This window comes from Bubalus kerabau, chromosome 4 (genome assembly GCF_029407905.1).
Source record: "Bubalus kerabau isolate K-KA32 ecotype Philippines breed swamp buffalo chromosome 4, PCC_UOA_SB_1v2, whole genome shotgun sequence".
NCBI lineage: Eukaryota > Metazoa > Chordata > Mammalia > Artiodactyla > Bovidae > Bubalus > Bubalus kerabau.
Window position 1 is genome coordinate 8,301,107 of NC_073627.1, and position 25,330 is coordinate 8,326,436.

Here is a 25,330-nt window from a genome sequence, read left to right on the forward strand (position 1 = left end):
CCGGGCTGTAAAAGGGAAGGAGCACAGCGTGGTTTATTAGCTCCAAGGCCACCTAGCAATCTGAAGCCAATCCGGGGTAATTAGCCCCTCTCACTTCTGCTTTGATCTAGGCCCTGGCCTCCCCTCCAGAAGGCGGACGGCAGGAAAGGGAGCAGCAAGGTGCTCCTCCCCTCAGAGGGGCACCCAGGATCCCTCCAGGCCATGCTGACTGGTGGGCTTTCAATCCAGCTTAGCCTCTTAGAAGTGGGGGGAGCTAGTGCCCATCACACACTGCATAGGCCCATCATGTGGACCATGTGGAATTAGATCATTTAAGGGCTGGGCACAGTGGCCCGGGAGTGCCAGCTGCTGCTTTCTGGGGCTGCATGCCTCCCAGGGAGAGGGAGCTCCCAGGGGCGTGTTTAAGGCTGGTCAGGGTCCCATTGTGCTCTGCCGTTTTCCTCTAATTTTCTTGACCTGTGGCTCTGAGGGTACCTGCCTCTGGGATCAGGGCTTCCCCAAAGGAACACCTCCTCCCACTGGGGTAAGGAAGCCGTGGGCGGGGCTTTTAGGCCTTGGGATGGGTGTGTGTGTGCACATGCAGGTGTTATGAACGGGGGAGCTGCCATTCTCATTCCCAAGGGAACAGCTCATGGGTGTTGAGTGCGGGTCTCAGAACCTCAGCACCCACCACGGGGCCTGGGTGTGATCGCTGTTGCCTTCCATTGCCCCTGATGACGCTGGGATCTTACACCCCAAAAAGGTGGCTGATTCCAGTGCAAACCGGATAGACAGGCTCAGCGAAGAGGGATGAACCCCCGCCCCAAGTTCCAACTGTGGAGCAACAGGGTGGAGCTGGGGTGGGGCCAAGGTAGAGGAATCGGCCCCCCACCGTGCCCCCAAATTCGGCTGCCCCACCCCCAGGCCTGGCTGGGGAGAGGGAGAGGAGGCTTCTGGAATTCCTTCTTACTTCCATTCACTTCTGAGAAACATGCTTTGAGTACCTACTGTATACACAGCCCAGGGCTGAGGCTTTGAGAATCTCAGATAAGACCTTTGCCCTCCAGGATGTTTATAATCTGGTGGAGGGAAGAGGGCTGATGGTCTGAAGTGGGGGAAGTCTTGGGAGATCTTTGGGGAAGGTGAGGGCCTTAGACTCATCTAGGCTCTGGGTGAGTGGTGGAGCCTGGAGGGTCAGGATTGGAGGGTGAGGTCGGATCCTCGGTGATTGGGGAGCCCAAGCCCCGCCCCCAGCCGTGAGGTCCAGAGAGGGCGGGTCTGCTACAACAGACCCTGGTGGGTTTTGAGCTGGGGTGTGAGCGATCTCATTTATGACATTAGCTAAGGTGCTTCTGGGACTTTTTTCAACCTTTCACTCTGAAGCAGGTAAGCTTAGAGCCCTTAGGAGATGTTGCATTGACTGGGTGGGGCCCAGCAGTGGCGGTGGGGCGCCAGGCTTGGCACTGTTGACATTTGGGGCCTTCAGGAGCAGCAGCATGCCCGGCCCTGCCTCCCCAAGACATGACAACCAGAAACGTCTCCAGACGTGGTGCCAGTCAGGTACCTTCCTGGGTTCATCACCAGCCAGGTGACCTTGGACAAGTTCTTGTTCAGTCACTCAGTCGTGTCTGATTCTTTGCAACTTTGTGGACTGCAGCATGCCAGGCTTCCCTGTCCTTCACCATCTCCTGGAGTTTGCTCAAACCCCTGTCCATCGAGTTGGTGATGCCATCCAGCCATCTCATCTCTTCTGTCGCCTCCTTGGACAAGTTCCTCATCCGTAAATGGAGAGGCTGGTAGAAACTACCCCACAGTGTTGGTGTGCGGATTAAATGAGTTAGTGTGTAAGTCGAGGGGCCTAAGTAGCTGGTGGTTCCAGTATTAGCACAGCTGTGAATGTTATCTGGCTCAAGGCTGAATTTGAAGGGTCTTGGCACCCTCCAGCAGAGGTGTGTGACCAGGTCCCAGCAGACAGTGGGATGCACAGAGCTGGAGCTCAGAGCCTCACATCTGGGGAAGCAGGCAATGTCTGCCCTGGAGGGGCTGGTCTGCAGGGCACCGAGCTGGGAAGTGGGACTTGGCACCATCATCGGCCAGTCCCAGGCGGCTTGCAGATGCCCACTTCTAAACCAGTGCTGGGTCTTTCCCTCCAGCACCTTCTGGCGAAACTCTTTGACACTCGCTGCCAGGGAGGTGCCTCAGAGAGAGCAGCATGTCCTGTGTATTGGGGAAGGAGCTCTGTCTGTGGACAGATGCTTGAAAGCCCCTGCTGGGGGCTGATTGTCTGAAGGGTAGCTCCGGTTCACCGGGGGCTCAGGGCCAGGACTCTGGAGACAGGTGGTCTGGGTCTAGATGCCAGCTCACTGAGTGACTGCAGAAACGTCTCTCTCTGCTCCTCAGTTTCCTCATCTGTAAAGTGGGTATTATCGGAGAAGGCAACGGCACCCCACTCCAGTACTCTTGCCTGGAAAATCCCATGGACGGAGGAGCCTGGTAGGCTGCAGTCCATGGGGTCGCTAAGAGTCGGACACGACTAGGCGACTTCACTTTCACTTTTCACTCTCATGCATTGGAGAAGGCAATGGCACCCCACTCCAGTGTTCTTGCCTGGAGAATCCCAGGGATGGGGGAGCCTGGTGGGCTGCCGTCTATGGAGTCACACAGAGTCGGACACGACTGAAGTGACTTAGCATAGCATAGCATAGCATAGCATAGCAAAGTGGGTATTATAGTAACCCTTCCACCCCAGGTGGTATGCTGACTGAGTTAAATTGCTTTGAATGGCGCCCACATATGGCTGATGCCCTACAGAGTCAGCTTCGTCTTCGCCTGCTCCTGACAACTCAGGTGGTAGTGTTCCCACTTCTGCAGGTGAAACTGAGGGCTCCATGCTTGCACGGCCTGAGCACCTGGAGGGGCACCAACTCGGAACACAGCACCCAGTTCCACCTGCCCACAGCCGAGGCCTCAGGGTGCTGGCCCTGACTCTCACTCGTGCCTCGTGCTGGGTCCTCGGGCCAGTCGGAGGACAGAGGAGTCAGCTGGCCATGCCAGCAGGGCCGCCGGGGACCACATGTAGGGACTGTGGGACCCACAGGAGGGAGGAAGGGACCCCGAGGGCACGTCACTCAAGTAAAATCTCTTCCTTGAAAAATCCCTCGAGGCCCGGCCTCCCTAGTGAGACCTGCCAGCCGGCTGATAAGGGCACCCGGGCCCTTCCTGCCTGGGACCACCCTCCCCCACCCCAGGCTCTGAACAAACAGTGTGTTCCTGACCAGCTGCCCCTGTCCAGGGCGGTCTGGTCCTGGCTTTTGCATGGCTGGGCCCCTGGTGTCAGGTGACAGGCTCCCAGGGAGGGCCAGGTTGCTGCCAGCGCCAGGAATCTGGGCTGACCACACCCAGTCTGGGCCAGTGCCTCCCTGTCCCCCACTCCGCCCCCCAGCACACCCCCAGGCGCCCCTGGGCAGCCTTCCTCCCCGCCCCCAGCAAGTGCTAGGGGCTCCTCAGCCCTCGATCTTGGATGGGGTCCTCCCTTTCTGGGGGCAGGGGGGACCTCTGCTCTCTCCCTTCCGGGGAACCCGAATGAGACAGACAGGCTTTCTCTCTGCACCAGGCTTATGTTGCAGTCTGGCAGCTCCTACAAATCTCTCCTTTCCCAACTCCCTGTCAAAAGCGTTCATTGTTCTCCCTTCTCCTGGCAGAGGTCACCTGAGGCAGGTAGCAGGGCGGGGACAGTGCCAGGTAGGCTGGATGTTGGGCCCGGGAGGTAGGGGAGGACAGCCCACGGCTGCCAGGCTCTGGTCAGCCTCTGCTTTGAACTGGAGCTGGAGGCGGCTGGGAGGGCTGGGCCTGCGTCCTGGGCGGAGGGCTGATGGAGGTTGCTCTGTGCCTTATAAGTCCACACAGGGGCCCCCAACCCCAGGGCTGAGCCCCTCCCGTACCCGGGGGCTGCTTCCCTTAAGGGAGGTCTGATACCTGCTGTGCTCTGGGGTCCTGGAACTGTGCCTAAACCCTCCGCCAGCCTGGGGGAACGCTGCCCACCTGGGCCCGGTGCTCCAGGCGGGGGAATCGAGTCTTCAAAGGCTGAGAGGAGTTGGAGGGAGGGGCACCTGAGCATGAGGGGCAGCCAGAGCGCAGGCCACGGTGCCTCGTGGAAGCCTCTGCTTCTCCCAGTGTCTCCGGCCCTGAGGGTCCACCCCCTCCCTGTTCCCCTCCAGGCTTTCACTGACCTCTCTTCTCTCCCCATATCCAAACCCCAGCAAGACCACCAGGGCCCCTCATAACTGGCCTGGGGTCCCCACGGCTCCTTGTTCTGCTGGGTCCCCGAGCACATATTTCTCATGTTGCTTTGCCTCAGTCAGGGGTTCGTGGGTCATATTTCCTGTGGAAGCAGGGCCACTGTGCCCACTCCCGGACCTGAGGAAGCCCCCGTCTCCACACTAATTACACTCGAATCCACTCTCTTGGCCCCAGCCAGTTAGTTGTTGCTCAGTCTGACTCTGCGACCCAATGGACTGCAGCACGCCAGGCTTCCCTGTCCTTCACCATCTCCCAGAGTTTGCTCAAACTCATGTCCATCGCGTCGGTGATGCCATCCAACCATCTCATACTCTGTCGTCCCCTTCTCCCCCTGCCTTCAGTCTTTCCCAGCATCAGGGTCTTTTCCAATAAGTCAGCTCTTCACATCAGGTGGCCAAAGTATTGGAGCTTCAGCATCAGTCCTTCCAATGACTGTTCAGGATTGATTTCCTTTAGGATTGACTGAGCCAGTTAGGGTCACCATTAAATTCTCTCCCATTTTGTTTTGTTTCAGCCACATTGTGAGGCATGTGGGATCTTGTTTCCCCAACCAGGGATCAAACCCACACCTTCCACACTGGAAGCATGGGGTATTAACCACTGGACCACCAGGGAATTCCTCCATTAATTTGTTTTTGAGGGAGCTTTGGTCCCTCCCAAGTTGTCAACTTGGAGAAGACGCCTTGAGGGATATGAGGGAATGAGAGAGAATCTTTGAAGGAGGCAGGGGCCTTAAGGAGCAGGCCTCTGCCCTGTGAGGCCAGCTGAGCCCTAAGGCTTATCTTGTCCAAGCCAAAGGCAGCCCTGCTCAATGCAGTCTTTAGGGTTGTCCTGTGGACCACACGTGAGATGAGGCAATGTAGCCCGCGCAGCTGCAAACACCTTTTAAGTGGTAGCTGAGGATTCTAAGTTTCGTGGGCCTGACTCAGTTCCTGTTCTTTCTAAACCAGCCTATGAGAAAGAATGTGGTTTGGGAGGGAAGGGTGGCATAGTGTCCTCAGGACCCGAAAGGAAATGAGCTATGAGTACAAGTGATTGAACCGTAGACCTGACCTTTATCTCCCGCTGCGTTGGAGGAAAGAGTGACCTGCAGCAGGAGTGACTCGGGTGAGATATTAGGAGAACTTCCTGCTGATGCATTGATAGGATAACGTGTGGCCTGAGCCCCTGACGGAAAGCTGTTTTCTCTTTGGCTTGACTTTCCTGCCAATGTCCCAAGGTAGACATGTCTAAGGCAGCACCCTGGTCCGATGGGAATATGAGACGTACACAATTTAAAATGATGTCGGAGCCACATTACAGTTTTTTAAGCAAGTGAATTTAATTTTGATGAGGTATTCAACCCAATATATCCAAAATGTTATTGTTTCAACATGTAGTCAACAGATATTAGATTTTCTTAAATTATTTTTTAAAATAAAAAGGATTATTCTATACTTACCACTCATCTCAATTTGGCCATTACGTTTTCTTTTCGAATATGTAATCTATATTTAGCATTTGGAAGATTTACAGTTGAAAAAGGAAATTCAAGGTTCTGGTCTGCCTGACTCCAGCCCCTGTTGCTCTGGAACCCAAGAACATAACCTGGCAAGTTTTCTAATGACTGAATTGTGAGGGCCCATCCTTGAATTGAAGTTAAATACAATTAGAAGTTCAGTTCCTTAGTGGCGGTAGCCACACTGCGAGGGCGCAGGATCTACTCGTGGCTTGTGCGTATTTTACAGGGCGTCAGGGCTTGGGCCCCCCACCAGGCTCCTGCTGGGTGCTTCCTCCAGAGTCCTCCAAATTCCAGAGGCTTTGGCCTTGAGCTGCTGCTGGTGGTGGTGATGGGAAAATGCTGTCAGCCCAGGGAGGCCCCAGCAACCTGGGGCCGGCCGAGGGGGGCTTCTGGGGCAGCTTTTCCCACACACCGCATCACCCTCCTTTTCCTGGGAAATGTTTACATTCCAGATACCCTGCTATCTCCCCAAGGCTTTTCCAGGCTCTGCATTTTTTACATAGCTGAACAGGAACCTGGACTGGAGCGGGTGGGGGTTCCTGCCGTCCCACTGCCGCCCCCTTCCAGGTACAGCCACTTAGAGGGCAGACTGTGTCCCTGGCAGAGAACCGGGCCTGCGGGGGCCCACATCTATGTATCCCAGAATAGCCACTCTTTGGAGCTCTCGTCCCCTGGTCGACCCCAGCACAGGGCCTCCTTCCTGGATCCACTGGTCGGGGCGGGCAGGCAGCAGCAGTTGGGTTTGCTAAGCTATCGCCCCACCTGTCACCAGGACTTATCTCTCTCTGCTCCTTGCAGGCCAAGTGAAGCCCAGAGCAGAGCCTTGGGCCTACAGAGAGCTGCCTCACTGGGGAAGCCTTTTTCTGCAGGACAGTCTCCATGGTTTAAAAGAAAAAAAAATCTTCAAATTAGCTGGCTAACATCCTGTGTCCCACTCTAATCTAGCTCTACAGGTTCAGTATCCCCTGGGGTGGGGACCAGGGGTTGAGGTTTGCCAACTAAGAAACAGGTGAAAACCCTCCTGAAGATGGTTTGTCAATCTCAGTCTCTAGTGTTTACATCCATAGGTTTTTAACCTGTAATTCCACCCCAGGACATCTGCCTAAGGAAATACTTAGTTACAGGCAGAGATAAGAGAGCAAGACGAGTCATCAGTGTAACCGTCAGTTGCAAAACCTCGGGTAACAAAGTAAATACTCAATAATAGAGGCCCAGTGAGTTAGGGTTCCTCCCCCTGAAGACTATTCTTCAACCATTTAAAAGTCATTTTAGGAGTTCCCTGGTGGTCTAATGGTTGGGACTTGGCACTGCCATGGCCTGGGTTCAATCCCTGGTTGAGAAACTAAGATCCCACAAGCTGCAAAGTGCAGCAAAAATTTAAATAAAATAATAATTTTTTTAAAAGTCATTTGGGTGCTTTGAACAGCCTGGGCTGGCTTTAGGTAGGAAGACCGAATACAGAGCTGTATGTGTGTGCATATATCCATGTGGTGTGGTCCCACCTAAGTCTCTGCTTTTTTTTTTTTTTTTTTTTTAATTTATACTTTATATTTTTATTAAAAAAATTTTAAACTTATATGTATACATATGTATTCTCTAACCAGGGACCAAACCTGTACCCCCTGCAGTGGAAGTACAGCGTCTTAACCACTGGACCTCCAGGGAAATCCCAAAATTAAAAAAAAATTGTTTAGAACAGTTACTTCCATTTACAGTCTGAAATCAGATTGATTATATTCTTTGCAGCCAAAGATGGAGAAGCTCTATACAGTCAACAAAAATAAGACCAGGAGCTGACTGTGGCTCAGATCATGAACTCCTTATTACCAAATTCTGACTGAAATTGAAGAAAGTAGGGAAAACCACTAGACCATTCAGGTATGACCTAAATCAAATCCCTTATGATTATACAGTGGAAGTGAGAAATAGATTTAAGGGACTAGATCTGATAGAGTGCCTGATGAGCTATGGAATGAGGTTCATGACATTGTACAGGAGACAGGGATCAAGATCATCCCCATGGAAAAGAAATGCAAAAAACCAAAATGGCTGTCTGGGGAGGCCTTACAAATAGCTGTGAAAAGAAGAGAAGCAAAAAGCAAAGAAGAAAAGGAAAGATATAAGCATCTGAATGCAGAGTTCCAAAGAATAGCAAGAAGAGATAAGAAAGCCTTCCTCAGTGATCAATGCAAAGAAATAGAGGAAAACAACAGAATGGGAAAGACTAGAGATCTCTTCAAGAAAATTAGAGATACCAAGGGGACATTTCATGCAAAGATGGGCTCGATAAAGGGCAGAAATGGTATGGACCTAACAGAAGCAGAAGATATTAAGAAGAGGTGGCAAGAATACACAGAAGAACTGTACAAAAAAGATCTTCAAGACCCAGATAATCACGATGATGTGATCACTGACTTAGAGCCAGACATCCTGGAATGTGAAGTCAAGTGGGCCTTAGAAAGCATCACTACGAACAAAGCTAGTGGAGGTGATGGAATTCCAGTTGAGCTCTTTCAAATCCTGAAAGATGATGCTGTGAAAGAGCTGCACTCAATATGCCAGCAAATTTGGAAAACTCAGCAGTGGCCACAGGACTGGAACAGGTCAGTTTTCATTCCAATCCCAAAGAAAGGCAATGCCAAAGAATCCTCAAACTACCACACAATTGCACTCATCTCACATGCTAGTAAAGTGATGCTCAAAATTCTCCAGGCCACGCTTCAGCAATACGTGAACCGTGAACTTCCTGATGTTCAAGCTGGTTTTAGAAAAGGCAGAGGAACCAGAGATCAAATTGCCAACATCCACTGGATCGTGGAAAAAGCAAGAGAGTTCCAGAAAAACATCTATTTCTGCTTTATTGACTATGCCAAAGCCTTTGACTGTGTGGATCACAATAAACTGTGGAAAATTCCGAAATAGATGGGAATACCAGACCACCTGACCTGCCTCTTGAGAAACCTGTATGCAGGTCAGGAAGCAACAGTTAGAACTGGACATGGAACAACAGACTGGTTCCAAATAGGAAAAGGAGTACGTCAAGGCTGTATATTATCACCCTGCTTTTTTAACTTATATGCGGAGTACATCATGAGAAACGCTGGACTGGAAGAAACACAAGCTGGAATCAAGATTGCTGGGAGAAATATCAATAACCTCAGATATGCAGATGACACCACCCTTATGGCAGAAAGTGAAGAGGAACTAAAAAGCCTCTTGAAGAAAGTGAAAGAGGAGACTGAAAAGGTTGGCTTAAAGCTCAACATTCAGAAAACGAAGATCATGGCATCCAGTCCCATCACTTCGTGGGAAATAGATGGGAAACAGTGGGAACAGTGTCAGACTTTATTTTTCTGGGCTCCAAAATCACTGCAGATGGTGACTGCAGCCATGAAATTAAAAGACGCTTACTCCTTGGAAGGAAAGTTATGACCAACCTAGATAGCATATTGAAAAGCAGAGACATTACTTTGCCAACAAAGTTCCGTCTAGTCAAGGCTATGGTTTTTCCTGTGGTCATGTATGGATGTGAGAGTTGGACTGTGAAGAAGGCTGAGCGCCGAAGAATTGATGCTTTTGAACTGTGGTGTTGGAGAAGACTCTTGAGAGTCCCTTGGACTGCAAGGAGATCCAACCAGTCCATTCTGAAGGAGATCAGCCCTGGGATTTCTTTGGAGGGAATGATGCTGAAGCTGAAACTCCAGTACTTTGGCCACCTCATGCGAAGAGTTGACTCATTGGAAAAGACTCTGATGCTGGGAGGGATTGGGAGCAGGAGGAGAAGGGGACGACAGAGGATGAGATGGCTGGATGGCATCACTGACTTGATGGACTTGGGTCTGGGTGAACTCCGGGAGTTGGTGATGGACAGGGAGGCCTGGCGTGCTGCGATTCATGGGGTCGCAAAGAGTCGGACACGACTGAGCGACTGAACTGAACTGGACAAAGTATTGAAGTTGCTCAGTTGTGTCCTACTCTTTGGACTATACAGTCCATGGAATTTGCCAGGCCAGCATACTTTCCCTTCTCGAGGGGCTCTTCCCAACCCAGGGATCAAACCCAGGTCTTCCTCATTGTGGGCGGATTCTTTACCAGCTGAGCCACAAAGGAAGGCTAAGAATACTAGAGTGGGTAGCCTATTCCTTCTCCAGCAGATCTTCCTGACCCAGGAATCAAACTGGGGTCTCCTGCATTATAGGCAGGTTCTTTACCCACTGAGCTATCGGGGAAGCCACAGTTATTACAAACTGTTGGCTCTATTCCCTACGTTGTATGATACGTCCTTGAGCCTGTCTTAGACTCAGTCATTTGTACTGCGCACTCCCCACCTCTGAATGCCCTTCCTGACCCCTTCCCACTGGTAACCTCTAGTTTGTTCTCTATATCTGTGAGTCTACTTCTTTTGGTTATGTCCGCTGGTTGGTTGTATTTTTTTGGATTCCACATATAAGTGACAACATAGAGTGTTTGCCTTCCTCTGAGGTCGCTGTCTGCAAGTATAGAGCCACACACATCTTCAGTGGGACACGCAGCCTTGCTAGCAAGGGTTGCTCAGTCGTGAGAGTGTGGGTGACTTTTGTTCTCTTTCTCAGGCTCCTTTGTATGTTCCAGGTTTTCTAGCACATGTATTATTTCTAGAAAGAGAAATGAGCAAAGGCATGTGTCTGTGACAAGCACTCCAGAAGCTTCCTCTGGGGGAAGATGGTGGAAGAGAGCTCACAGTGGCAGGGGTTCAGCCCTGGAGGAGCCTTGGGTCACCCAGAGTCAGGAAGGGCGGCTGTGGGTTCTGCCGGACCCCACATGCCCACCTGGAGCTGTGATGCAGCCGGGCTTCCAAACTGCCTGGTGCCTCCCCTGTGCCGGCCCCGCAGACTTGCCCCACACCCTGGCAGGAGGGCTGGGTGGGCTCCCCACAGTGTAGGCGGTGGAGTAACCGTGTCAGAGTTCCTGGATAGCAGGGGGCCCCTGAGGCGTCTGGGGAGAATGAGCTCCCAGTGAGGGCCACGTGGCCAAGGACCAGGTCAGGAATGGACAGAGGGTGTGGCCCAGGAGGGTCCAGCTAGGGACCGGGATGCGATTGAATTCCTCCTTCCTGCTACGGGTGGCTCTGTCCTGCAGCTCCACCCTCCGACGCTGACCCCTGCCCCCAGCTGTGGAGGGGCAGAGGGGAAGTGTCTGCAGGCCCGTGCACGCCTGGTTCTCGTTGCAGACGGTGGAGCATGGCTTCCCCCACCAGCCCAGCGCCCTCGGCTACAGCCCCTCCCTGCGCATCTTGGCCATCGGCACCCGCTCCGGAGCTGTCAAGCTGTATCCTTTCTGTCCTCCCGGCTCCCACCCAGGGAGGCCCTGGAAAGGCTGGGGGCCTTGGCCTTGGGTGAGATTCGAGAAAAGACTCCTCCACTGTCCATATAAAAAGAAGTTGCAGATGAGCCCTCTCGTTCCAGGGACGTTGCAAGTACCCTCTTAGGAGTCAGCCCTGAATGCAGCGAGTGCAGGCCAGGGGTGGGCCAGGCAGTGCTGCTGCGGTTGTTTTTCTTTCCCCACCCCTACCCCGGAAGAATCAACCGACTGGCCCCAAGCTAGAGACAGGGTGGCCTTGGGTCAGAGGAGCTGTGCTAAGGGAGCTGCTCTTCCAGTTTCTACCCCTGATCATGTGCACTCACACACACACACACACACTGGCACGGACAGTCTACCCAGACACACACGCACACACACAGGTTGGTTGTCCCTACAGTCTTTCCCTGGCCTGAGGGTCGACATGGTCCAGTGGGTCTATTTCAGAAGCCAGGACGGGGGATCACTGCTCAGGCCGTCTGGCCTGGGCTGGGCTACAAGTCTGGAAGTCCCAACCCTGGATCTGACCTGAGCCCCCAGGGTGGGACCCAGGGGGACTGGGAAGTGGGGGTAGGGTTCACATGGGGAGAGCCCAGCTGGCACCTCCTTGGACAAAGCTGAAACTCCCTCCTGCTCCTCTGCTGCCGGATGGGGGCGGGGAGCTAGGCAGGGGCTGGTGTACGAACAGGGGGGCAGAAGCCAGGTCCCACAGGGCTCAGCCCTCCCTCAGCTGGTTAATCATTGCCGCCCCACGGCCATATCCTGGTTACAGCTCTCAGTGCTAAGACTCGCGCTCCCCGGTTGCCGTGGGTGGGCCCACAGGTGCCCGCTGTGTGTCTCCTCACGGTGCCACCATGCGGTGGCTGATGGTCTCCTACAGGTCAGGTTTTGGGATTCAGGGAGGCTGGGGGCTGCAGTGGGCAGGCTGACAGTTGCCAGGGCAGCCCTCCCTGATTGGCTGGCCTCCCCCTCGGGGTCAGCTTGCTGGACCTTGTCCTTGGCTGGCCTACTGCTGCGTCCTCCCCACCCGCCCCCCACAGAGGGGTCCCGCTGCCTGGAAGGGGAGCCCTTCTCTGTTGAGGATTTGCACTCCGAGGGCAGGCCGGGGGTTGGGGGTCCTGCCTTCTGGAGCTGTTTCCTGAGCCCTCTCCTCCTAGCTATGGCGCCCCAGGTGTGGAGTTCATGGGCCTACACCGCGAGAACAACGCTGTGGTGCAGATCCACTTCCTGCCTGGCCAGGTGAGCCCAACCCACACCCTTCTTACTGGGTTTGGTGCTAATGAGAGAACCCGGGACAAACCTGCCCTTCCCTGGCCGCAGTTCATGACCCGCATCTCTGAAATGACACCCTGGGCAGCCCCCGTGTGACGGTGTGTCGTGTCGAGGCCACGGGAACGCTGCCCTGCCCTGGTTAACGAGACCGGCCACCCCCGCCCCGTTCCCTCCCCAGTGCCAGCTGGTCACCCTGCTGGATGACAACAGCCTGCACCTGTGGAGCCTGGAGGTCAAAGGCGGGGTGTCGGAGCTGCAGGAAGAGGAGACGTTCACGCTGCGCGGCCCCCCAGGGTGAGAACTCGTCTTGTTGCCCCCAGCCAGGGAGCGGGCTGGGCTGCGGGCCGCCTCCCCCCATCCTCTCGGAGCCCCAGCTCTCTGCCATCGGTCTGCAGCCTTGGCAGAAAAGAGTAAATATGTTTATCCAGTCTGAATCGCCGTGAACGCCATTAAAGGGCACCCCAGGCTTGGGCATCCCTGGCGCCACTGAGGGAGTCAGGGGATTCCGCCCCCTGCCCCCGCTGTGGGTCCCCCTTTGCCTGGGCAGCAGCCGGCTCACAGGCTGTCCTTCCTGTCTTCAGGGCTGCCCCCAGCGCCACGCAGATCACTGTGGTCCTGCCACACTCCTCCCAGCAGCTGCTCTACCTGGGCACCGAGAGCGGCAATGTCTTTGCGGTGCAGCTGCCGGCCTTCCGCACGCTGGAGGACCGGGCCATCAGCTCGGATGCTGTGCTGCACCGGTGAGCCCCAGGCCCCTCATGCCCTCGGGGTGGACACGGCCCACTCCCTTCCGCCCCAGTGATGCCTCAGGAGCTTATCATTTCTCTCCTGGAAAGTCTGTGGGGACAGGAGGGCAGACTCTGAGCACCCCCCAACCTGTCCCCCAAACTGAGAATCTTGTCCTCCAAAGTATTAGCACCCTAGCACCAAAAGGGGTCTTGGGAGTATTTGTCATCCCATTTAAAGGGGAGGAAAAGGAGGCTCACAAAGACCGTGTAACGATACTGCTCTCAGCCCGGTGTTCCTGGCACCAGTACCGCCCCTTTCAAAGCCTAGGGGCTCCGCCGCAGGGCGGACAAGGCCCAGACTTCCCTGGTCGAATGGGCAGCTTCCGCTGATGCTCGCGTTTTGGAGTCTCGGCTACTTGTTCGCTCACAGGCAGGCTCCACGGCCCCAGACGCCTGACGGCCACAACCTGTAGGATTCTTGGGATCATTTCAGAATCTTTGCTCCTGGACGGTGGTGTCTGAAGTAGAGAGGAGTTCAGATCAGGTCTGGGGGTGGGGAGGGGGTGCCAGGTCCCAAAGGGAGGCAATGGAGGAGTCTAGCAGGAGCCCGTGGAGACGGCAGGGCTGGGATGTGCAGCCCCTTCAGGCTCGAGCTTCCTCAGGGCTCTGGCCCAGGCCTGTTGTTCTCGCAGTCCTCAGGCCCCAAGTGATGGTCAAGCCGAGCTGGGTGTTGCTGGGCTGGGAAGATTCCTGCTTGGGGCTGGGTCCCTCTGAGCACTGGGCAGGGTAGACACACTGGGCAGTGTGACCATGGTTGGAGCAGGACTGTTTGCAGGGGGCCAGGCATGGCTGGTGCTCACCAGGGCCTCCTGGTTTGCAGGCAGGACAGTGGAAGGACCTGCTCCTCAGTGTGGCCGAGTCAGCGCCCACCTCACCCACACCAGTGGGCATTTAGTCGGTCAGGGAGGAGCCCTTGCTGGGCTTTCCTAGCCTGAGTGCCCTGGGAATCCCTCCTATGAGTCTAAATCCTTGTTTTAAATGTAGCAAGTTAGGTTTGGGTTTGAGCATAGAAGCGCCCTCAGGATTCGGGCTGTTTCCATTTCATCCTTGCTGTTGGCTTTTGGTCCCGTGCCTGCTGCCTCATAGGCTTCTGTTGGCTGCAGCACCTCCAGACTTCACATCAGCATTCCAGGCCCAGAAAAGGAGGGGCTCAAGGCCACAAGAACTGATAACAGAGTTTTGTTTTGTGGGGCTCAAAAACTATTTTTATGGAATGCAAGTGCCTTACAGAAATGCACTAAATTTGAATGTACGTTTTAACAGATTCTTGTTAAGCGAGTGTCCATGCAGCCAACTCTGGGAAAAGACAGAACTTTGCCAGCCCCACCCCCCTCCCCCAGGATCCCCCTCCTGCCCCTCTCAGTCACAGCTCCCTCCCTCCCCCAGAGGTAACCTCCACATGGACTTTCCTAGAAACCACGTCCTTGCCTGTCCTGGTGGTTGTACCCCCTGTGTCTGCATCCCTGGAGGGTTTTCTCCATCTCTATGCATTACTGTCCCTCTCTATGCATTACTTCTCTCTCCCCTTGACAATGCGTCCTAGCAGCCTTTCCATGCTTGACACATTCAGCGCCCACTGCTTTGCAGGTGCCGTGTATGTAGTTAATGGGTGGCCAACACTCTCAGCCATGCTGCGTCAGTGGCTGGTGACCTGGCTCACACTGTCCTTTTGCCCAGGTTGCCAGAGGAGGCCCGCCACCGGCGGGCGTTTGAGATGGTGGAGGCTCTGCAGGAGCATCCCCGGGACCCCAACCAGATCCTTATCGGCTACAGCCGGGGCCTCGTCGTCATCTGGGACCTGCAGGGCAGCCGTGTGCTCTCTCATTTCCTCAGCAGCCAGGTAGGGGTGCCACCCAGTTCTCCCCAACGCCCACCTGACACATCCAGCCCCTGTCTGAGGCAGGGGGCGCAGGCAATGGGACTGCCCCCCGACCCCAGCCCACGCGCGCTGTTTCTTCTTTCCCGCCGCGAAGCAACTGGAAAACGTCTTCTGGCAGCGGGACAGCCGCCTGATCGTCAGCTGCCATTCCGACGGCAGCTACTGCCAGTGGCGCGTGGCCAGCAACAGCCCGCAGCCGGAGCCCCTGCGCAGCTGTGTGCCCTACGGTCAGTGCTCTGCCCGCCGCCGGGGGCCTCCCGCCAGTGAGCGGGGCAGTGTCCTCTCCCGTCCCCAGGCGATCTCCTGCTTTCCAGGTGTAGGTGCCCAGCTCAGAGGAGCAAAAGCCGGGGCCCGGAGAGGGTGAGGAGGGTGAAGGCAGTGATGGCAGCCACACGGCGGGTTTTCTGACACCCACTCTGTGGCTTTCTCTGGGGACTGCTCCGGCCAAGACTCCTAAGCCTAGATGTGCTCCGTGGGTGCGCGGGGGTCTGTGCTGTGGCCCACGGGCCTCTGAAAGCGGGAGGAGCGTTCGAGCTCATTCCTTCTCTTTTAGGTCCTTTTCCTTGCAAAGCTATTACCAAAATCTTCTGGCTGACCACCAAGCAGGGGTAGGTGTCAGTGCCCTGTCCTATTCCCTTGCTAGAGTCTTCCTGGGGAGCTAAAAAGGCCGCTCAGGCCTCTTCCTGGGGAAGGTGGTGCATAAACGACGCCTTTGGGTCCCACATCTGGGCCTCCAGGCAACAGAGAGGGGGCCATTCATACCTCTCTCTGGCAAATTCCTGAAAAAAATATTCCCTTTCTTTCCCTTTCACCCTCCTGGAGAGAGAATTCAGATCAGCAGGTTCCAAACTCTGTCTTACCAAACAGAATCATACAGGGAAACTTGATACAGAAGCATAAAAGGGTGATGGGATCTGATTGAAGTGGGCCTGGTAGCAGAGACTCAGCCCACAGTCTGCGTGCCCTGCTGCTCACCCCCACGTTCTCCCAGGCTATTGAGTTGGGACAAGATAGGGGTCCGCCCCAGCCCCTCCTGGGAACCTTGAGTGCACACTCACCTTGAGACTGGCCACCCTCCCAGGCCCTGCCCTGGTGGCCAGTCACAGGACTGCCCCTCGGCCAGCTCAGCCGTGAGGTGAGCCCCAGCCCACCCCTGCTCTTCTGTGCCTGCCAGGTTGCCCTTCACCATCTTCCAGGGCGGCATGCCACGGGCCAGCTACGGGGACCGCCACTGCATCTCAGTGGTCCACAATGGCCAGCAGACAGCCTTCGACTTCACCTCCCGCGTCATTGACTTCACTGTCCTCATCGAGGTGGACCCTGCGGCTGGTAGGTGGGCAGGAGTGGGTGTGGAGGATGGGTCCCCACCTATAAATAAAGAGAGGGGGCCTGCAGGTGATCCCAGCGCTGCCGCCCTTGAGTCCCTCAGCCCCACCGGGGGCTGCTCCCTTTCCTTCCCTGCTGGCCTGGGGCTTGTCCTTGTTGGCCACACCTCCCGCCCACCCTAAAGCTCTCCTTGCCCTTCAGTGGCTCACCTGGGACTTAGCCCAAAGGGGGCCAGATCTGCACTATTGGGTTTAACACTCACTTGGACATAGTGAAGCCCTCCTTGTGGGGTGGGGCAGATAGCAGTGTGGGGCCATTCGAGCTGGCCTCCTGGAGCTCAGCCAGGCCAACAGAGCGCTGAGTCAGCTTCCTAAATTCGGTGACAAGCAAGACCAGAAAGGGCCGGTGTCGAAATCTGGAGAGGCCTGGCGGGAGATCTCCTGATGACTCCTCCCTGGACAGGCCCGAGGCCTCCGGGTGAGGGGGGCTGTGGGACAGCTTCGGTCACCCTGGGCTGTGCTCTCCAGGCCTCGCCGGCAGCTCTTTGGAGGGAGACTGTGAACCTGCTTTTCCTCTTTTTCTCAGCCCCTTCCATCCTCACATCTGACAGCGTGCTGGCAGCCAGGGCCAGTTTTGGGTCAGTTCTTTTAGATTTCCTATACTGATGATCTGTGAACAAAACCAGTTTTCCTTCTTCCTTCCCAATCATCTGCATAGCTTTTATGTCCTTTTCTTGTCCTACTGCGTTAGCTAGTGCTTGAATAGGAGTGGTGAGAGGAGGCTTCCTTGCCTTGCTCCTGATCTCAGTGGGAAACCTTCAAGTTTCTCACCATCAATTATTAAATCAGCTGTAGGTTTTTTCCTAGTCTTCCTCAAGTTGAGGAAGTCCCCTCTATTCTTTTCTTTACTGAGAGGTTTTTTTTTTTTTTAATCATAAATGGGTATCAGGTTTTGTCAAACACTTTCTCTGCACCCAGTGTTATACTCATGTGATTTTCCTTTTTTAGCCTCTTGACATAATACATTACATTAATTGATTTTCAAATATTGATATACCTGATATGCGGCGGGGCCGGGGCCAGGCTTACATACCTTACATACCTGGGATGAATCGCACTTAGTCGTGGCATATAGTTCTTTTTATGCATTGTTGGATTTGGAGCCTGTTTTAAATAATTTATTATTTTTAAATATTTATTTAAATCTATGTATTTTTTTGTGCCCAGTCTTAGTTGTGGCACGCAGGATCCTTAGATGCAACATTCAGGATTTAGTTCAATCCCTGGCTAGGGATTGAACCCAGGCTCGCTGTCTTGGGAGCATGGAGTCTTAGCCACTGGACCACCAAGGAAGTCCCTGAGCCTGTTTGTAAAATGCAGATTCCCTGGCTGCAGCCCCTGAGCCTCAGATTCCACCGGGCCAGGCCGGGCACACTGCTTCCTTGTGGCTCCTGCAGCCCCTGACCCTTGGCCTGTCCCCACAGCCTTCGATGACCCCTATGCCCTGGTGGTGCTGGCCGAGGAAGAGCTGGTGGTGATTGACCTGCAGACGGCTGGTTGGCCTCCAGTCCAGCCTCCCTACCTGGCCTCCCTTCACTGCTCTGCCATCACCTGCTCCCACCACGTCTCCAACATCCCGCTGAAGCTGTGGGAACGCATCATAGCAGCTGGCAGCCGGCAGAGCACACACTTCTCCACCATGGTAGGTGCGGCCCGGCCCGGCCCCGCCCAAGGCAGGCCCCGCCCCCAGGGCCAGCCCCGCCCCACCGCAGGCTCCACCCAGCCCGTGAACTTCGTCATCTCCTCCAGGAGTGGCCCATTGACGGCGGCACCAGCCTGGCCCCGGCCCCGCCGCAGAGGGACCTGCTGCTAACAGGGTAGGTGATGCCAATGGCAGTCTTCTCCTGCCAGATGGGACGTGCGGGGTGGGAGCAGAGCCTAGAGGGCTGCGTGCCGGCCCGGCAGCCCTCTGACGGGCGGCAGGCGGGTTCCGCCCACAGGCATGAGGATGGCACGGTGCGGTTCTGGGACGCCTCGGGCGTCTGCCTGCGGCTGCTCTACAAACTCAGCACCGTGCGGGTGTTCCTCACCGACACAGACCCCAACGAGAGCCTCAGTGCCCAGGGCGAGGAAGAGTGGCCACCCCTCCGCAAGGTGAGGCCCTGAGCTTGGGCCCCAGGGAGTGTGGGGGCGGGTCAGGCCCAGAGCTGAAGGCCACTCACGGGATCTCCTCTCCCTCGGCAGGTGGGCTCCTTTGACCCCTATAGTGACGATCCTCGGCTGGGCATCCAGAAGATTTTCCTCTGCAAATACAGCGGCTACCTGGCTGTGGCCGGCACAGCAGGGCAGGTAGCATCCCAGGCTGGGCGTGGGGAGCAGCGGGGAGGAGTGGTCAGAGGATCCAGGGCCAGGAGCTTCCTTCTCAGCATTGTGTGGGGGCGTTGGGGACAGCAAGGCCAGGAGCCTGGGCTTCCCAGGTGACTCGGTGGTTAAAAAAAACCCATCTGCCCATGCAGGAGGCATGAGACCAGGTTCCATCCCTGGGTCGGGAAGATCCCCTGGAGGAGGGCATGGCAACCCATGCCAGTATTCTTGCCTGGAGAATCCCCATGGACAAAGGACACTGGTGGGCTACAGTCCATGGGGTCTAAAGAGTCAGACACAACTGAAGTGACTTAGCATGCACACGCTGGGCCAGGAGCTAGTCTCCTGAGTGCCCACTGATGGTGTTGACAGGAACATCACCTGCCCTTGACTTTTCCCAGTGAATAGGAGTTCCCAGATCCCATTAGAAGGAGGCCTTTGGGATGGTGACTTCTCCTCCAGAAGCCAGAATTAAGGGCCAGAGGTTGGGCACTTGTGACCCTGGGCCTTGGTGTGTGTCTTGGGTCCCCTGCCATCAAGGTCCTCGGGCCCAGCTGTCCCTTGGAGCCGGGGTGGCTCAGCCCATCTGCCGTCCGCCCAGGTGCTCGTGCTGGAGCTGAACGACGAGGAGGCGGAGCACGCAGTGGAGCAGGTGGAGGCCGACCTGCTGCGGGACCAGGAGGGCTACCGCTGGAAGGGCCACGAGCGCCTGTGTGCCCGCCCGGGGCCCGTGCACTTCGAGCCCGGCTTCCAGCCCTTCGTACTGGTGCAGTGCCAGCCCCCGGCCGTGGTCACCTCCTTGGCCCTGCACTCCGAGTGGCGGCTCATGGCCTTCGGCACCAGCCACGGCTTCGGCCTCTTTGACCACCAGCAGCGGCGGCAGGTCTTTGTCAAGTGAGCAGCCCACCCAGGGCGGCCGGGGCCCTGGGTCTGGGATCGGCGCCTGAATCGGCAGGGAGTCCCCCAGAGCATGACGGTGCTGACGGCCCCACGTCCCCCCCGGCTCCCAGGTGCACGCTGCACCCCAGTGACCAGCTCGCCCTGGAGGGCCCACTGTCCCGCGTGAAGTCCCTGAAGAAGTCCTTGCGTCAGTCCTTCCGCCGGATCCGCCGCAGCCGGGCATCCAGCAGAAAGCGGCGGCCCGCCGGCCCTCCGGGAGAGGTGAGGCCAGGGCCGGTCGTGCCTGCTTCGGCCACGGGCTCTGGCTCATCTACCCCCGCCCGACCTCGTGACCTCGGATCTATCGCCCTGCCTCTCTGTGCTTCTCTGTCCCCAAGTGTGAACGGCAGTCTCTGTAACACCTCGGGGTCACATCCTCGGTCCATGAGACCAGGCGGATGGCGGGTGGTGGGGGACGCGGTGGCCAGTCCTCCCTGGAAGGGAAGCATGGAGCAATCCGATGCCCCCCGGGAAGGAAGGCCCTTGCCCACCCTCAGGCCATGCCCACCCGCTGCAGGTGCAGGAGGGGAGCAGCAGGGCAGAGCGGACCGGCCTGCAGAACATGGAGCTGGCGCCCGTGCAGCGCAAGATCGAGGCGCGGTCGGCAGAGGACTCCTTCACAGGCTTCGTCCGGACCCTCTACTTCGCCGACACCTACCTGAGGGACAGTGAGTGGCCAGTCTGAGATGGGGGAGCCCAGGCAAGCATCCTCTGGCTTGAGGGTGTGTTGGAAGCTGCTGGCTGATTTGCCCTTAAGAGGGTTGCCCCTTCGTGAGCTTGGGCAGAGCTGGAGCCCCCGCGCCTGCCTCTTTCTCTATGCGGCCTGAGTCTGGTCGCCCTGGCTTCATACCCAGGCCCCACTGTGCTCTAGAAGCGTGACCTTGGATGTGTCACTTAGCCTTTCTGGGTCTTGCTTCTCCCCCTATAACATGGTGGCGCGGCTTCCTCCTAGAGTGGTTGCATGCATTGGGACATGCATGAGGCCCTCTGGAAGCTGTCTGACTGTGTCTCTTCTCCTGCCAGGGCAAGGGTGGGCCGAGGGCTCTTTGCTGCTGTATCTCGAGGGCTGAGCCGTCCTGGGCTTGGGATCATCTGCTCAGGGCCCTTGGTTGTCAGGGAGCCTTGCAGGCCCTTCCTGTCAGGACGTAGGCAGGGCCCACAGCAGCTCCATTTCACAGAGGAAGAAAGTGAGGCTTGTGAAGTTCGCTGGCTTGAACTTAGAGTCACACAGGTAGTGAGCCAGGTCTCCCAGCTCCCGTTGAGCCCCAGAGCCAGGGGTTAAATGTAAACCTTGGCCTCCTGGCAGGTTCCCGCCACTGCCCCTCGCTGTGGGCTGGCACCAACGGCGGTACTGTCTACGCCTTTGCCCTGCGCGTGCCCCCTGCTGAGCGGAGAATGGATGAGCCAGTGCGGGCAGAGCAGGGTGAGTGCTGGGCAGGGGGAGGGTGCTTGTCTGCCTAGGCTGGGGGCAGGGTGGCATCTTCAACCTCATCTCCATCCCTACCGCCTACCTCCATCCTGCAGCCAAGGAGATCCAGCTAATGCACCGAGCGCCCGTGGTGGGCATCCTGGTGCTGGACGGACACAGCGTGCCCCTTCCCGAGCCCCTGGAAGTGGCCCACGATTTGTCAAAGAGCCCGGACATGCAGGGAAGCCACCAGCTGCTCGTCGTGTCGGAGGAGCAGTTCAAGGTGCCTTACGGGAGGAGGCAGGGCCCCCAGGGATCCCTCCACAAAGGACAACCACTGGGACTCCTTTAAAGTTGTGTATGTAGTTATGTGAGGGCTGCAGAGGCACCAGAGAGAAGCGAGGTCTTGGTGGAGTCTGCAGGGTCAGTGGTAGGGACACTGAAGCGGGACTTGTGTCTGTGGAAGGGAGAGAAGATGCAGACAGGGAATTAAGAGACCCTGGCTTCCTCACAGTCCAAGCACAGTAACCACACGTCTGAGTGCCGAGGGCAGGAGCACTGGGGCTGAGCAGGCCTCGCCAGGAAGCTGGGCAGGCGGCAGAGGGCCAGGCCCAGCAGCAGCACCGGGCAGGGACGCGAGAAGTCCTCGCTTGGCCGGATGAAGCACTGAGAACTGGTCCGGCCACCGGTGTGACTGGCTGCCCTGCGCCCTAGGTGTTCACGCTGCCCAAGGTCAGTGCCCGGCTGAAGCTGAAGCTGACCGCCCTGGAGGGCTCGCGGGTACGGCGGGTCAGCGCAGCCCGCTTCGGCAGCTGTCGGGCTGAGGACTATGGGGAGCATCACCTGGCGGTCCTCACCAACCTGGGCGACGTCCAGGTGGTCTCACTGCCCCTGCTCAAGCCCCAGGTGCGGTACAGCTGCATCCGCCGGGAGGACGTCAGCGGCATCGCCTCGTGCGTCTTCACCAAATACGGCCAAGGTGTGTGGGGGGCGGGCCCAGCGGGGCCTCCACCCCCTGGGCCAGGTTTGGGGGCTCCCACTGCGTCATGGGGGCTGCTGGGAAGGACAGCCTGGGGTATTTCGGCCAAAGCCAGGCTCCTTAGGCAGAGAACTTTCGGAGGCTCTGATCCCTAATGACCCCCCAGTGTGGGGATTGGGGGTGGGTAGTGCAGTGCTCTTGGCAGCTGCAGGGCCAACTCGGGCTGCCCTCACCTGCCAGCCTTCTCCACCCCACCCCCAGGTTTCTACCTGATCTCACCCTCCGAGTTTGAGCGCTTCTCTCTTTCCACCAAGTGGCTAGTTGAGCCCCGATGTCTGGTGGATTCAGCAGAATCAAAGAACCGCAGCCGCCCACGCAACGGATCAGGCCCCGAGAAGTCCTTGGGCCGAGCCAGGTGGGTGGAAGGGCAGGTGGCCTTTGCTCCACCCGTTCCTCGCCCCGCCTTCCCTGGGGTGCCGGCTCTGGGGCTGCTCAGAGTCCCTTTCCCCCGAAACTCAGCCAGCCACCCCACCCACCCTTTCCCAGCCAGAATGGGGAGCCTCATGGCCTCCTGATCCTTACGGTCTCTTCCCCACAGGAATTCAGGGAGCCAGAGTGATGGAGAGGGTAAGACAGGTCTCTCTGGGGCCAGGGGCCTGTGGGGGCAGAGGTGTGGCGAGGGCAGCTGGGGAGGGTCGGGGAGCCCAGGTGGTCATGCGGCATTCGGGCTGGGGGTCACACAGTTTCCCTTGCGGTCCTGGGCTCCGGCTCCAGCACCCCCGCCCCCACAGAGAGGGAGCCAGGGCAGCAGAAGGCCGACGGCTCACGTGGCCTGGCCTCTGCCTTTCAGAGCGGAGGTCGGGCCCTGTGATGGAACACGCTCTGCTCAATGACGAGAGTGAGTCGGGGCAGGAGTTGTGGGCTGGCAGGAGGGATGTTCGGGGTGGGGGTGGGGGGTACTCGGAAGCCCAGGGTGGAAACGCGAGCTGGTTTCCTGAAGAGGGCATGCCAGTTCACCAGGTCAGCAGAAGGGGGAGCGAGGCGGGCATCCGGCCCCACCTGCACTGTCCTCACCGGGCCTCTGCTCCCCGCCTCTGCCCTGCAGGGGTTCTGAAGGAGATCCAGAGCACGCTGGAGGGAGACCGAGGGTGAGTGACTGTCCGCCTCGCCGGGGCGGGCCCCAGGTGCCAGGAGAGCTGTGGGTGTGAGGGTCCTCATCCGGAGTCCCATGGACGGTGACAGCCCCGACTTTGCCCATGCAGGAGCTGTGGCGATTGGCGTTCTCAGCGAGTGGCTGTGGGGTACAGCCTCAGCAATGGGGGAGGTAGGGGCCCTGGGCGCTGCTGCGGGCTTGGGGGGCGTGGGAGGAGGAGGAGGCCCCGTCCCCGCCCTCCTGGACCCTTAGGCTCATCCCAGCCCTGACACGTGCCCCCGCTTGCCGGAAAGCCTCCGTGTCTGGGCTCACGCTCTGGTGTTCTGTCTCCTGCAGCGGAGTGAACGGGACGCGTGTGCAGCCTGCACAGTGATCACACTACTGAGGGCCCCTCCGCGGGGCCCCGCCTACCTGGAGGAGCCCAGCACGGGGCCGTGCAGGGGCTGGGGCACCCCAGGGTCCAGCCTGCCGCTGCTCCTGGCCTCAGGAGAGTGGGGACCCCCACAGCCCGGGGCTGTCCCTCCCCGGGCCCTGACTCTCCTGGTTCCTTTGTTAATGTTGCACAATTTTGAACCCCCCTTCCCCCCCTCCCCTTTTGTAGTGGGTTGGGTTTTAAATTATAAATGTTAATTGCCTCCGGATGAAAAAGTTTTTAATAAACACCTTATTACCTCTTCACCAGACTGGTCCAAAGATTTTAATTTTTTTTTTTAACTTGTGCAGAGATTTTTCCATGTAAATAGAAACGATGGTTAGCTGGTTCCTTGCCTTTGCCCCCTGGGGTCCATCCCTTGGACCAGGTTGGTGCTCAGGAGAACCTGTGGGTTCTTTTAAGCTATTTGGAATCAGATACACGAACTGTACGTGGTTGTATCTGAACACCACATGCCTTCTCTCTTTGGGAATAAATGATAACATGTTACCGAATTGAGTCTCTCTGACTGCATCCCTGGGTGCGGGCCCGTAGGAGGGCCCTGGCCACTCCTGGCCAGCCTTTCTCTGCTGTCAGGAGGGGAAGATGCTCACAGGATGTTGACCTGATGGCTTCTCCTGGACTTCGGGGAAGGACTATGGGGAGCCACCCAGGTGGGGTCAGTGCCTGGAGGTTAAGGTCTCAACAAGCCAGGGACTTGATTCTTCTTGGCCTACATCTTTACCCACCTGGTATCTTGTTTTTTAAATTACTTTTGGCTGTGCTGGGTGTTGATTGAGGCGCACAGGCTCTTTGTTGCCATGCACGGGCTTTCTCTAGTTGCAGAGCGAAGGCTTATTACGGTGGCCTCTCTCATTGCAGAGCACAGGCTCTAGAGCATGGCTCAGTGGGTGTGGCACACAGGCTTAGTTGCCGGACCAGGGATCGAACCCGTGTCTTCCTGCACTGGCAGGCGGATTCTTAACCACTGGACCACCATGAAGTTCCCCACCCATCTTCATCGAGCACCTACTCTATGCGGGGTGCTTGAGGTTCAGAGGTGGCCAAGACAAGGTGGCCCTTGCCCTTGTGGGACTCATGGTCCCTACAAGTGCGGGAAGTGTTAGGATGAGGGAAATCCGGGGGCCTGGGAGAAATGTGCCTGGGGAGGTGACATTGAGCTGTGACTAGAGGGACCTCCCTGGTTAAGACTTTGAGCTTCCAGTGCAAGGGACACAGATTTGATCCCTGCTCAAGGAACTAAAATCCCACATTTTGTGGAGTAGCCAAAAAAAAAAGGCATAAGCTGGGACAGGAGAGGTGACCAGGAGTTGGCTGGGGGGCACGGAGGCACAGCAGCACACGAGGAAATGGTCTCCTCACAGTGGAACGAGTGAAGAGCCAAGGGTGGTTGGCAGGAAGTGAGTGAAAATGCCGGGGCCAGTCAGGGAGCCCTGGGAGCCTCGTGGGGGCAAGGGCACTGCCCTGAGTCACAGGAGACCCCCTAGCCTGAGCTGGAAGAGGGCCTGTTGGAAGGACACCGATTAGCACAGGGAGCAGAGGAGGAGCTGAGTGCCAGGTCCCAGGACAGACACCCTGGGGGAGCATCCTCTGTACTTGCCCTCCAGCATGTCCCACTACAGACATGCTCTGAATTTGGGAACTTGGACCACTCAAGCTCCCTTGTTTCTCCTT

General features: G+C 57.0%; 1 protein-coding gene across 3 annotated transcripts in view; it reads left to right on the forward strand.

Moving 5' to 3' along the window:
* LLGL2 (LLGL scribble cell polarity complex component 2) overlaps window positions 1–23,901 on the forward strand; it is a 36,474-nt gene extending 12,573 nt beyond the window's left edge. For all 3 annotated transcript variants that reach the window (XM_055575144.1, XM_055575145.1, XM_055575146.1), the window contains 24 exons: window positions 10,989–11,086; window positions 12,274–12,355; window positions 12,567–12,682; window positions 12,970–13,128; window positions 14,854–15,016; window positions 15,150–15,282; window positions 15,609–15,663; window positions 16,230–16,384; window positions 17,865–18,082; window positions 18,190–18,257; window positions 18,381–18,534; window positions 18,625–18,729; window positions 19,346–19,638; window positions 19,755–19,905; window positions 20,201–20,351; window positions 20,990–21,106; window positions 21,208–21,374; window positions 21,806–22,070; window positions 22,332–22,485; window positions 22,669–22,697; window positions 22,921–22,968; window positions 23,176–23,218; window positions 23,333–23,394; window positions 23,560–23,901. In XM_055575144.1, the coding sequence (XP_055431119.1) occupies window positions 10,989–11,086; window positions 12,274–12,355; window positions 12,567–12,682; window positions 12,970–13,128; window positions 14,854–15,016; window positions 15,150–15,282; window positions 15,609–15,663; window positions 16,230–16,384; window positions 17,865–18,082; window positions 18,190–18,257; window positions 18,381–18,534; window positions 18,625–18,729; window positions 19,346–19,638; window positions 19,755–19,905; window positions 20,201–20,351; window positions 20,990–21,106; window positions 21,208–21,374; window positions 21,806–22,070; window positions 22,332–22,485; window positions 22,669–22,697; window positions 22,921–22,968; window positions 23,176–23,218; window positions 23,333–23,394; window positions 23,560–23,567 (2,994 nt within the window). In that variant the 3' untranslated portion in view covers window positions 23,568–23,901. The remainder of the gene's footprint in view (window positions 1–10,988; window positions 11,087–12,273; window positions 12,356–12,566; window positions 12,683–12,969; window positions 13,129–14,853; window positions 15,017–15,149; window positions 15,283–15,608; window positions 15,664–16,229; window positions 16,385–17,864; window positions 18,083–18,189; window positions 18,258–18,380; window positions 18,535–18,624; window positions 18,730–19,345; window positions 19,639–19,754; window positions 19,906–20,200; window positions 20,352–20,989; window positions 21,107–21,207; window positions 21,375–21,805; window positions 22,071–22,331; window positions 22,486–22,668; window positions 22,698–22,920; window positions 22,969–23,175; window positions 23,219–23,332; window positions 23,395–23,559) is intronic.
* The last annotated feature ends 1,429 nt before the right edge of the window (window positions 23,902–25,330 follow it).